This window comes from Canis aureus, chromosome 4 (genome assembly GCF_053574225.1).
Source record: "Canis aureus isolate CA01 chromosome 4, VMU_Caureus_v.1.0, whole genome shotgun sequence".
In the NCBI taxonomy this organism is placed as follows: domain Eukaryota; kingdom Metazoa; phylum Chordata; class Mammalia; order Carnivora; family Canidae; genus Canis; species Canis aureus.
In genome coordinates this window covers 41294238-41307048 of record NC_135614.1, presented here as the reverse complement: position 1 = coordinate 41307048, position 12811 = coordinate 41294238, and the positions used below count along the sequence as shown (strand labels likewise).

The following is a 12811-nucleotide window of genomic DNA, read 5'->3' as shown; positions in this document are numbered from 1 at the left end:
ACTCTCTGAGCCTCCATTTCTACATAGTTCACAAGGACATGTGCCCCATCAGGCAGGAATGTGAGATGACAGGGTGGCTATTCATGCTACTACCGCAGGGCATGATGTAGTAGGGGCCCAGTAGAGGACATTTGTCCTCTTCCTTCTTCACTCAGAATTAATCTTTGTTCATTTTAAGGTAGGTAGGTAGGTAGGTAGGTGGATGGATGATAACTGGTTTCAGAGTTTACCACAGTGCTCAGCTAGTCCAGGAGCAGGCTGTCAAGAAGGTAGCAGAATCAGCAAGTGGGACCAGGAACTTTTTTTCTTCATAGGAAAGTAGAGGTCACCCCATTTGTCAGTTCCCAAGCCCTCCAAGGTCTCCCTGATGAAAGTTCTAATAATAAGTGAATGCTCAAGCCTTTATTACCTGCCAGGCACTATTTCAACCCTAGTGTCTGTGTTGTGGAAATTCAGAGCAGCCCCATAAGGCATGTGGCCATTTAACAGATGAGGAAACGGATGCTGGGATTGGTGAGCAGCTTACCCAGACGCACAGCAGCTGAGCTGTGGACCATACTTTGTAAGCCCTTGTCTGCTGCACGCCTCTGTGATAAGCCCAGAGGAGGTGTGTTCAGCTCTCATTCCATACTCTTGGTGGTGACTCCCTCCTGTGTGCCGAGCTCCGGGCTAGGCATTGGAGCTGTGGAGTTTCTGCCTTCAGGAATAGCAGGTTAATGAGAGAAGCAGCCACAAATAGCCAATAAAATGTGGAAAGTGTGAGAATAGATCCTGGAAACACAGAGGAAAGAGTGACCAGCTCCATCTCTCAGGGTGAGGGGAACTTCCCACCAGAAAAGATGTTTGAGCTGGGCCTTGGCCTGGGAGGACAGAGAGAGGTTCCCCCTCCCAGAGAGGAGGGGAACAGGGAGGAAAGGGGGAGGTAAGATGGGAGGGGCAGGAACCGCAGGAACAGCAATAAAACACATATTGCATGCGGCTCAGTGTGGCTGGGTGGTTAGATATGGAGAATGTATAAGGAGATGGGGCTGGAGTTGAGGCAGATCCTGGGGCACTTGTTGTCTTGCCCCCAGGAGTGGCTCCAGGGGTCACAGATTTCGCCCTTGTCAGGGGCCCAGCGGACAAGATAAATATGAGTGATGTGGGCCAACTCTGGAGCCCTTTTCCAAAACTCCCTGCATTTCAGACTTGTATAAAGAATTCATTCCATAAAGAACTGTCCCTTCTCTTGAAGCCCAAGTGCTCGGTTATCCTCATTTTCTGACCTCTGTTGAAGACATGGGCACAGGGTGATAGTACCACTGGGGGTGGCAGTAGATGGCGAGAGACACTCAGCCTCAGCCTGGGAATCAGGGAGGTAAGAGGGAGTGGTGGGGCCTTTGACAGACTGGCGAGCTCAGACCCTGTGTGGGAGCAAGGGCTTGAGTGTCGTGGAGCAGCCAGCAATCTGGCCTTTGATGTGAAATCAGATTGTTCAGTGTCAACTGCAGATTTTAAAATTCCTACCACTTTTGCCGAACAGGACACATTTGTGGGCTACCAGTTTCCAACCTGTTTTTGACTGACCTGTGCATTAATATACTTTTGTGGAAGGAAGCCAGGCTGGCCCCCCACTGAGGACCTGCCTGGGGCGGGGGGTGGGGGGTAGTCCCCATAGGAAGGTCAACTCAGTACCTAAGGTGGTCTTCAGTTTCTGGGAGCAGGGCTGCTTCTACTAAGAAGGGGCTTTGGGGTGATTGGTGTGGCCTCTCTCCCCCTCCCTCTAAGCAGCTTTCCTAGAGGCAGGGGAGGGGGAGGAGAAGGGAGGGGTGGAGAGGACCCAACCCCCTTCCACCAGTGCCCTCCACCCTTAACAGTGCATCTCTGTGTTGTTCCTTCCAGTTTCTATCTGCTGCTGCCTCTTCATCCTCTTCCTCTTCCTCTCGGAGCTCACCGGATTCATAACAACAGAAGTGTAAGTTTCATTCCCCCTCAGGGGGGCATTCTAGTGTTCTGAGACCCCAAGCGAGAGGAGGGAGGGGCTTTAAAAAGGTGAGAGACCTCTAAACCTTCCAACTCTCATTTCCAAGCCCGTGGCATCCGTCACTCCTCTACTTCTTAAAAGGGTATTGAAGTTAGAGTAAAAGCAAACACTCGTTGAAGCTGAAGAGAACATTTGGGTTCTGTTTTGGGAGGAGGCGGGGCTCCTGGGTCCTCAGATGAACAGAAATCATGAACCCGGCTCTGCCTTCCCTTTGTTTGGCCAGTGGGCTTTTTTCCTTCTGAATCAGCGCAGGGTCATTTGATGTGAAAGCTGGAGGAGTTCAGAGAAACGATGCAGCTTCCTACCAGAGAGGGGTGGGGTTGCTGACATCAGAGCCTGGTTCCCTCACCTAAGCCCCCTTCCCTGCTCGGAGGCCCATACTCAGTGAGGAATCAGCGTGGGCTTCCTGGCAGTGCCTGACGCATTGTGAATTGATCTCTGATTTCTAGAATAATCTGTTGCCCAGATAACCTAGTAAATGCTCTGGGGTATGTGTAACACAGAATGCCATTGGGATTATTCAGTCACGACCTCATTGGCCGCCCTGAGGTGGAATTAGACCCCAGAGCTTCCTGCCTTGGTCACTGGCTCAAGGCTTCCAAGCCTCTTCATTCCTGTGTTTACAACTCAGAAAGTCATCGCGGGGCTGGGCCCTGGCCACCCACTCCTCTGTCCAACACTGGAAGTTTCTTTCTCACTCATGGAATTTCTTGGTTTCCTTTGTTTCCCTCTCAGCCACAGACAATAGGGAACAAAAAACATAGCTGCTTAGTCCAAGACGGGCCTGGTAGCTGTGTAAGTGTTACCACCTTTAATCCTCCAGCAGCCCCAGGAGGTAGTTATCTCCACTTTACAGATGGGGAGAACTGAGGCTCAGAGAGGTGGAGGGATCTGGACAGATCTTATCTTCCCCCACCACCACATGCCTGCCAGCTCATTTCTGGATGTAGCCTCCTGCCTTCCACTACTATGAGACAGTTTGCCTTCCCTGTCACTCTGATCCTATTTTTAACCCTGATGACACCAAAGCCCAGGGGGTCTCATGGAGTGGTAAGAAAGAACTTTGGACAAAGCATTGGGAGACCTAGGGTTAGGTCTCTGCTCAGTGACCACTTTGCTGTGTGACCTGGACAGGTTGCCAAACTTCTCTGGCTCTTTGGATTGCTGGCCAAACAAGGGAGGGTATACCAGAGTCAAAGCTTCTAGGTCTGAGGAGGCTCGTGTGCTTTCCAAGATATGACTCCCTGACCATTCAGGGGTCAGAGAAGCTTCTTTGTCCCATTCGGCTCCTAATGGGGGGGTGGCTCTGTGTACATTTGGGCCACTGGATGTCTCAGAGGTCACGCCATCATGATTTGGAGTTGGAAACAGGGACAGCAGGAAGATATTGAGACCTACTGTGTACCATACACCTGCTGGTCTTTCTAGGCTGCACCCCATTCTCTGGGGAGGTGATATTCTGATATTCTGAGCAGGGTGAATGGGGCACATGTGTGACAACAAGCAGGAAGCCCCAGCTGGGGCACCAGGGAGGCTTTATGTATTCTAGACAGTGCCACTAGGAAGTGCAAAGGCCCTGTGGCAGGAATGAACTGGCATATGTGCAGAGCAGATAAAGAGCTGGTGTGGCTGGAGCAGAATGAGCAAGTAGAGAGAGTAGAGTATGGAGTAGGAAAGACCAAGTTGGGGTAGGTCCTGCACGCTGTTGTGTATTAACAGGTCTCATTCTTGGTCCTGTGCTCCCAGAAGTCAGAAACCAGGTCTGCCTCATTCATTTGCTGTCTGGTTCCTTGCTCAGAGAAGCTGAAAATGCCAACAGTGGACACAGGCCATGAACAAGTGAACAGAACTAGAATATATGAATCAGTAAAAAAAGGCTCTGATGAAAAAAAAGCAGGGCAGGATACAGAGAAGGTATGTGATATTTGGTGAGGTTTAAACAAGATTATTTGCCAGGAAAGTGCTTAATGTAGCACCCAATAATGCTTTAATATCCATGGATCCATAGCTCTTCATGCATTTATTTATCTCATATTTATTTTCCATCCAATGCGAAAAAGGTTGTAAGACTGCCCAGTGCCTGGTGTATAAGGAACATTCCATGATTGTTAATTTTCTTGTCCCCTCCCCTGAGCTGAGATCAGCCTCCCTCACCTCCTGCTGATATTGTGAGGGGCACCTGATTTAGCTCTTTGTCAGCTCAGCCCACAGTGAGATAGGGTGCTGAGACAGCGGGCCCCAGACAGGTAAGTTGTGACATCAGAGCTTGGGACTGGAGCAGGTGGGGTCCCGTGTGCTGTGTTAAGGGCCCCTCAAGCAAGCCTGGACAGCTTGTTCTGCTTAAAGGACAGGGCTCCCTCCTTTCCCAAGAGCACAGTGTATTCCTGTTGCTGTGCCCAATGCCCTGCTCCAGGATTTCCCCTTCCTGACTCCTGGGGGCATCCTGGACACTCTGGTCCCAGGACCTCCCTGTAGAGGAAGAAAGATGAGGCGTGAGTAGAGACCGTGGTGAGTATCAGACCATAGGGCCGTTCACCGTGTGTTTACCTTTTGTCTTCTGCTAAGCTCTTCATTTGCCATGTGAGTGGCTGGAGGATAGGGAGGGAGGCAGGAATGAGAAGAGAGACCTGTCGGGAGCCCAAGGGCAAGAAGCTCCATCCGTGACATGCAGTGACCCTAATGGCCCTTCTCTCCCTGTTGCCACGTGACCACGGTGCAGGAGTGCCCGGAGGAGTCTGTAGGGGTGAGGACTGAGGACTCCACAGAAAAATCCAGAGGAGAAAGGATTGTTCCTGGTCTTCCCTCTATGAGAAGCTTCTCTGACCTTGGGAAGGCCTGTCCGTTTAGAAAGAAATGAAGGTCACAATTCTTTAATGGAAGGCTGACCCTCCCTGGCAGTTTGTGACCACAGTGGTTCAGCTCCCCGCCCCTCACCCCCCACCATGAGATTGTATCCCAAGGAAATGAGGTCACTGCTGGTAGGATCAACATTGCTCCAACCCCGACCTGTGGTTATCACTGACATAAGACACTATTCTGGCCCAGCTCAGTGGGAAAGGAGGCCTGTTGGTTTGGGCAGTTGGACTCTAACCTGGGCTTTAGACAGGCCACTAATTACCCTTGGGAAAGTGGCCCCATAGGGTGCTCTGCAGCCTCAGGGTTCCAGGGGAGCAGGCCTCCCTCCTCAGAGAATGTGGCTACAAAACTTTCCACCTTTTGACTGCCCAGGCTTGGCCACTCTTAATGATTAACCCAGTGAGGATTTATAATAAGAAAATGTAGTGACTGGAACTCTCCATTGATAATTTATAGTACAATACAATGTATTATACTTTCTATTTACAATTTATAATGGGGACACACGTACCAGCCAGCCTTCTAGGTTAGCACTTTACAGTGATCATCTTGTTTAACCAATACAGAACCCCTTATGGTAGGTTCTCCTGTTAGCCTTAGCCTTACTTTACATCTGGAGAAACTGAGACACCAGGAGGCTCAGCCACAATGAGGTAAGTGGTGGAGCCAGGGTCAAACCCAGGTCCATCTGATGCCGGAGCCCAGCCTCGGCACCCCTGCCCTGTCATACCACCTTTTTCTTCTCAGAGCATGCCCAGGTGCATGGGAACAGATGCTTTTTGGTCAGAATGTTTGACTGGAAGACTCAATTACACCCTTACAGGGTGAGGTGGCCGAGCAGGCGGTCAGAACTCCAGGTAGCCATTGCCCACCTAGCAGGAGCCTGAACTGTGTCTTCACGTGCTCCAAAGCAGGCCCCAAAATGGGGAGGCCAGTAGCTTAACCCGGAGGAGGACCTGGCCATCTCCCTGAGAGCCCAAGTCACCCTCTCTGAGGCCCAGGTTGGGAGCTAGAGGCGGGTAGAGAGACCCAGGGTAGTTGTGTGAAGGAGTGCTGGCAAGCCTGAAGGCTTCTGAGCCTGGAGTGACTGGACCAGGTTCATGTTGCAGCAAGATCACCTCTTGTGAAGATGGATTGAGGGCCAGGTGACCCTGGAGACCAAGGCCCGGTGAGGAGACTGGGTGATGGTGGTAGAGAAGGGCGTGGGGCAGGACTCAGTGGCTGAGAAGGGACTTTTGGCCCTCCACCTGGGAGGGAATAGGTAAGAATACTTACTTATACCTGGAACGGTCAGAATTCAAAAGAAGGTCCTGGAGAGCTTGCTTACATAACGTGCATCCCTCCCCTTCCACCCCACGCCCTTCCGTGGGCCTCACTGCTGTGTAAGTTTCCATTAAATCAAATTATTAAGCATGGAGGTCAGCGACTTTGGGCAGGAATCTGAACTATTCAAGTGCTCTTCTAAAAGCAAATAAAATTGTTTTCCATGGATGTCATCGGACTCACGCCTCAGCCTAGAATTTCAGGGCCCTTGGTTACATTCCTCCTATGCTCCCCCCATCCATACCTCCCTAGTCCCTCTCTCTCTCTCTCCCTACATGGCCACTGCTTACTGACCCCCACGCAAGCCAGCCAACTTCCTGACGCTGTGTCGTGTGCCCCAACTGGAATGTGCCCCCCTCTCCTCCACCGGCACACACTGGTTACTTCCCCCATTTATTCAAGGGGTTGTGATCTCGTGCTCTGTGCTCCTGGCTCAGGGAGCCCTCGACCCAGTGTCCAGGTAGGTTGGGGGGGGTCAGAGGTGGCAGCCCTCCAGGGCTGATGGTACCAACTCAGCAGATGGAAGGCACAAAGGGAGTGGACCCTTTACGTCTCCATGCCCTGTGGGTACTTGGTTTACTTGGGCCGTGGGTGGGGATGGGGTGGGCATCTGAAGATTATCAGATGATGACACTTGCATCACAGGTCTACCTGGGGACACTTGCCTCTCAGTTTTCACTGATTCCTTGCCCCAGCCAGTTTAATGCAATGGAAAGAGCATGGCTCTGGGTTCCTAGGGCTCCAGGTTCAGATCCTACCTTTGCCTCTTCCTGGCCATGTGATCTTGGCCAGTCTTTTATCTGTCTTCCTCGGAGCCCGGTTTCATCCTTGTGGGAAGAGAACAGTAACCCTACTAAACATTGCCTTGCAGTATCTTAAATGAGATACTACATGTGAAAGCCCCAAGCATAGTGCTTGGCACTAGCTGGGTGCTCAGAACTGGAATGTCTTCTTTGATCAGTTATAAGCAAAGCCACCTTTTATAAACGAGCCTTAGAATATACCAGGGACTGTGAAGCACCTTATATCCATGAACCCATTAATCCCTGTGATGAGGAAAGCAACTTTTGAGAAGAACAAACTGTTTTTCTGGGTTGCCGCCTAAGCATCTTATGGTATGATAACCCTACCGACGCTCAGAGTCTGGACATTTAGATAAGGACTTTTGAGTTTAGGATGCCACGAGTTCCCGCTTTTATTTTGCCCCAGGCACTTTTTAAAATAACTACTTAGAGTTAAGTTGGAGGAGAGTTAGTGACCTCTGCCCCAGTCATCTCCTAAGTAATAAGTGCTTGCTACTCTGCTCTCTATCTCCCGCTGGCTCCTGCCCTTCCCCTGGCTCTTGGCATACACACCCCCACTCTTAGGAGCTGTAAGTAATCAATCTTGGGACTCTTTCTCCCTTTGTGTGGGTGTATTGAAACTGTGCCTTCAACCAAAACGACCCTGTGGGTTGCACTTCGCCATAGTGGGAGCTTGGATGCTGAGGGATCTACCTGGCAACACTGTGTGGGTGGCTTGTGCCCCCTCGTTCAGCAGGTCATAATTGGCATCTCGATATAATACACCAGCTGTGGGCCCCTCAGCACAGTCCTTCCCACAATGCCGTGGGGTGGATACCTGTTATTACCAACTCAGTAAACACTGATATTTATGATGACAATGAAAGTAGGAGACCCTTTCTTATCGAGCGCTTACTGTTGACTAAGATTGTGCCATGTCCATGAGTGTCCCTGCTTTATATCTGGGAAAACTGAGGTTGGTAGAGGCAAAGCCCCTTGCATAAGGTTAATCATCTAGGAGGTGGCAGAGATAGGATTTGAACCCTGAGAGTCTGGACTTCCGCCACAATGCCTTTTGCTCTTTACCAAGAAGGTCCCCCCTGCGAGGCCCTCAGGTAAGTGAGTAACATACACACCCCCATCCTGGGGCAGTCTGCAGCTTTATTGCTCACAGCCCTGGGAAGTAGCCCAAATCCTGACTGCTTTTTTGTTTTTTCTCTCTTCTTTTTTCCTCTTCTCCTCCTCTCCTTCCTGGTTTTCCCTCCTTCTCTTTGAGAGGCTTATATAACTTATAGACAGCAAAGTGCACAAATCTTAAAGTTGAGACTTAAATGTTTTCCTATGCTTATACCCATGTCACCATCACCCCATCAAGACAACATCTTTCCACCACCTGAAGATTCCTTTGTGCCCCCTCCCAGTCAGTATCTCCCACTCCCACCCCCACTATTGTGACTTATATTACCATACATTAATTTTGCCTATCTTCAAACTTCATAGAAGGCTTTTCCAATTTTACAGTTAAGGAACCAAGGCACAGAGGGGTGACACAACTTGTCCCAGGTGCCCCAGCTTCTTAGCAGCAGAGCCAGGAGGTTAGCCCACATCCGTCTGCCACTGCCCTGTGGGGCTTCTCATCATCCTTGCTAGTGACAGGAGGAATCAGGCCCATGGGTCCCCAGACAGCAGTAAATTCACAAAAAACTTTTATTGCCCCTCCAGGTGGGCTGGTTTCTGGCTGTCCTTTCACCTTTTAAAATCAGTTCAGCCCTGAGCTTAGTGGAGTCTCTCTCTCCCTCTGTCCTTCCCTCTCATATCAATCAATCAGTCAATCAATCAATCAATAGATCTTTTAAAAAAATTTTCAATTCAGCCCCAGCCATTAATGTTAGCTAGCCTTAGTGGGCATCTGCAGGTGGCAGGCTATGGGCAGGCTTGCAGCGCTGGCTGGAGGGAGGAGGAAGCCAACAGCCATGGAACATCTGCCTTGGATTCGGAAAGTAGCTGTCTTGGCCTCACTGGGTCAGCGGCACAGGTGATTGAACTGCGTTCATCTTGCAGCCCAGGGCCCTTCAGGAAGGCACCTGAGAGCAGCCAGTTCTAGCCTTACATAACCAAACTGGCCCAAGCTCTGCAGGCAGTAGGCTTCCCATCTCTCCTGAGGACCTCAGCCCCTTTATTGTAGGTGGCACTAGGGAGCCTGGGCTCTGCGGGCTGGGAGAGGCCCCTGGGGCCTCGAGGTGAGTTCACCTGGGTGCCGCACTCGGATTTCGCCTCTCTGCACTGAGGTCACCTCCCTAGGATTGCCAGGGGATGACATCATCCCAAAATCCCTCAGTGAAGTGCTGAGGCCCCGCCTCCCAGGTGGGAAAGGTGAGCAGCTTTAAGGAAAGAGTGGCTCGTTTGGGAAAGGAATCGGGTTCCTCCTCCTCTGTGATGTTTTGCTAATCATCCAGCAATCTCATCACTAAACAGCCCTTTGGAGTTGCAAATCAAGGCTGGAGTAGAAATTGGGCTCTGAAGGCTGAGGAGGAGGATTTGGCTATGAAGATACACATCCCTGGCATACCTCCTGTGCTCCTGCTTGCTCCTCTCCCGCTGGCTCATTTGTTCTCTTTGTTCCCTGATAGGGGCCAACACTATGAACCTGCCAAGCACAGGCCCCTAGACAAGCCAGGCCAGGCCGCCCTTCTCCATTTTCCTACTTGACCCCAGAAGTTGAGAGCAAGGAGGGGGGAGATAGCTTGAGTCCTGGAAATCCTGGGGCTCAGGCAGAAAGCAGACCTGGGTTGGAATTTTAGCTCTGCAATTTCCTGCTGTGTGACCCTGGAGATGGGACTCACCCTCTCTGGGCCTCAGCTTCCTTGTTCTAAAATGGGGATCAGGACATTTCACAGGAAGAGATGTGATAACATAAGCTCATTTGGAACTTTCCTGGTTTAATGGGCTGGAGGACCAACAATCTGTCACTCTTTTGTCTCCAGGAACATCCTTGTGACTTCCACAAGGAAACAAACCCCAGGCGACTTTTTCAGCCTGCTGTTAATTGAGCACCAGCTACATCACATTAGGTGCGAGGAGCATAAAGACAGGGTCTGAGTAAAAACAAAATGCCCTGGCCATGGTCTAACTCATTCTTCCCCCAAGATGTGGCTATTTAGAAGATTTTCTGAGAGTCTAATTGCTTAGATCTTCAAGCCTTTATTCTACATCCTGTGGACAAGACCCTGGCTAATGTTTACAATAGCCACAGCCCAGCCACTTCAAGCTGCCCCCATAGCTGTTCACTAGGGGATGTCTCTAAGACACTTTGAGTTCAGCACAGCTACATGGAACTTCTCTTCCAGGGGCTCCCAGTCCAGCAAATGGTTCCAGATAGAACTCATCAGTCTGCCTGCATGCATCCCTCCAGCCAGCCCCACGGCCTGTCCAGCAGGGAATCCTGCCTGCTGTAGCGTACCAAATCTTATGTCCCTCCCACCTGTTCCCCCTCCTCCATACCCAGTCCAGGCACCATGTCTCATCTGCTCTCACCTGCACTACTGCATCAACCTCCCGTGTGGGCTCCCCAGGGACGGTGGCCCCTCTGGTCAGTCTTCTTGCAGCAGCCCGAGGGAACCTGTGGAAGTATAAGCCTGACCATGCTATTGCACTCAGGTTGTGAAGGCCTCATCAGGGCTCCCAAGCCCATCTGACACATTCCCTGTCCATAAACCAGCTACATCACAAGGCCCCCTTCCCTTTGCTCTGTGCTGCAACCATGGTGACCTTCTCTCAGTTCCCTAAATCCACCACTTCCAAGCCTCTGCACACTTTGTCTCAGGGATTCCCTCTCCCTCTTTCCTGGGACAGCCTCCTCATCCTTTAGGCCTCAACCCCCACCTCCTCAGAGAAGTCCTTCTGGCCCACTCCCCCCAGAGGTCAGTTGCCCTGTTTGTCCCTCCCATGGCACCCCACAGCTTTGCGACAGAGCAAGAATCATAGTTGTAGAAGGTATTTATATAGAAGGGGAGCAATGTCTGTAAGGTTGATGAAGGCAGAGACCATGTCTGACTGGTTACCTGCTGTCTCTAATGCCTGACAGGTAGCAGGCACTCAGAAAGTATTTGTTGCATAAATTCGTATTGCTGATGGATCCTAATGTGGTGCCCTTGTTCTGGATAGCAAGGTGGCATGGCCGTCCATGGAGACCCCTGCCCCCAAACTGTGCTTCTCTTCACAAAGACCTCCACGTCAGTGTCCCTGAAACCTGTGAGTGTGTTACCTTATGTGGCTGAAGGAATTTTATAAATGTGCTGGCGTCCAGCATCTTGAGCCAGGGAGGTGACCCTGGGTTGTCCAGTGGGCAAGATGAAATGACAGAATTGCTCGAAGCGGGAGTTAAGAGGTCAGAGAGGAGTGAAGATACCCTGTGGCTCCACTGGGTTTGAAGGTGGAGGACGGGCTGTGAGCCTGGGCAGCCTCTAGAAGCTGAGAAAGGCAAGACCAAGGATTCTGTTCTGCAGCCTCCAGAAGCCCCACACCCTCATTTCAAAAACACTTCTGACCTCCAGAAGCGCAAGATAATAAACGTGTGTTATTTTAAGCCACCTGCTTTGTGATAATTTGGTGCGGTGGCCAAGGAACACTAACATATTAGTCTAATCATGTCTCGGACCTGGTGTTCACCCCAGGGCTTTGTGAGAGCTGGACATTGAGGAGGACCACCCAGTGGAATGGGAGGAGGTTCAAGAGAGTAGGGAGTAAGGTCCCATGTGCCTGGTGGTGCCAGGCCCTGATGCCTACCTAGTGAGATTCACATTTCTCAGGTGTTCAGACCACCCCATTAACAACAGGTGGTGGTATCCCATTTAACAGGTTCACAGAGGTGATGGTATCTGCTGAGTTCACGTAGAAAGTGGCAAAGCCGAGATTAGAACTTGAATGTGTCTGACTCTGAAAACCATGCCTCTACCACCATCCCGTCCCCCTCCCTGTAAGTGGTAAGGCCAGCGTTTGGAGAGGGCCCTCAAGATGGGAGCCTCCATCCCCTGTGCCTAGCAGCCACACGCTTCCCCGAGATGGGAGTCCTGCTTATCTGAGCAGTGGTCACCAAGGGAAATGGCCCCCGACTGGCCCCTGCAGCTGGGATAGGTGCCCCATCTCAACAGAGGCTTCTGTACTTGTCTCCCTTAGCGTGAATGAGCTCTACGTCGATGACCCGGACAAGGACAGTGGGGGCAAAATTGACGTCAGCCTGAACATCAGTTTACCCAATTTGCACTGCGAATGTGAGTATTCCCGACAGCCCTCTGCTGTAGCAGGACCCCCTCCCTGAGGCAGAGCTGGGTGTGCAGCTCTGATGACCAGGATAAGCCAGCAAACAGGACACGCTACAGATAACAGGTAGCATAAGATTCTCTTTAATCCTTTTGGGGGGAGAATGTCATCCCATGTGCACTCATTTGGAGGTTTTCTAGACTACAAAGCCCATGAAATTGCTAGCAGGGGTGACCTCTGGACAGTAGCCATGTTGGTGTGTCAGGGACTGTCTCCTAGGTCAGGTTCCCAAGAAGCAGAGTCTGAGATTTTCTGCAAGTGGGTTATTGAGAAAGGGCTCCTGGGAGGAACCAGAAGGGTATAGGGGATGCAAGAGAACAAGCAGAGATACGTGTTCAGCAGAGGTCTAATCACAGCCTGATTTCATGGGGAGCTGTGGCATGTGACTGGTGCCACAGTTGGTCCTACCTGGTAGCAAGGGGGCCTGGCTGTTATGATCCTTATCCCTGGCTAGAGGCTGTAGGGTGATGTGTGGGGATGGGGTGGGGGTGGGGGAGGTCACATCACC

General features: G+C 51.2%; 1 protein-coding gene across 1 annotated transcript in view; it reads left to right on the top strand.

The window, feature by feature from the left end:
• The window catches only part of ERGIC1 (endoplasmic reticulum-golgi intermediate compartment 1), a 102573-nt gene that overhangs the window by 51481 nt on the left and 38281 nt on the right, over positions 1–12811 (top strand). The window contains exons 4-5 of the mRNA XM_077895519.1: positions 1882–1954; positions 12160–12254. Of these exons, the coding sequence (XP_077751645.1) occupies positions 1882–1954; positions 12160–12254 (168 nt within the window). The remainder of the gene's footprint in view (positions 1–1881; positions 1955–12159; positions 12255–12811) is intronic.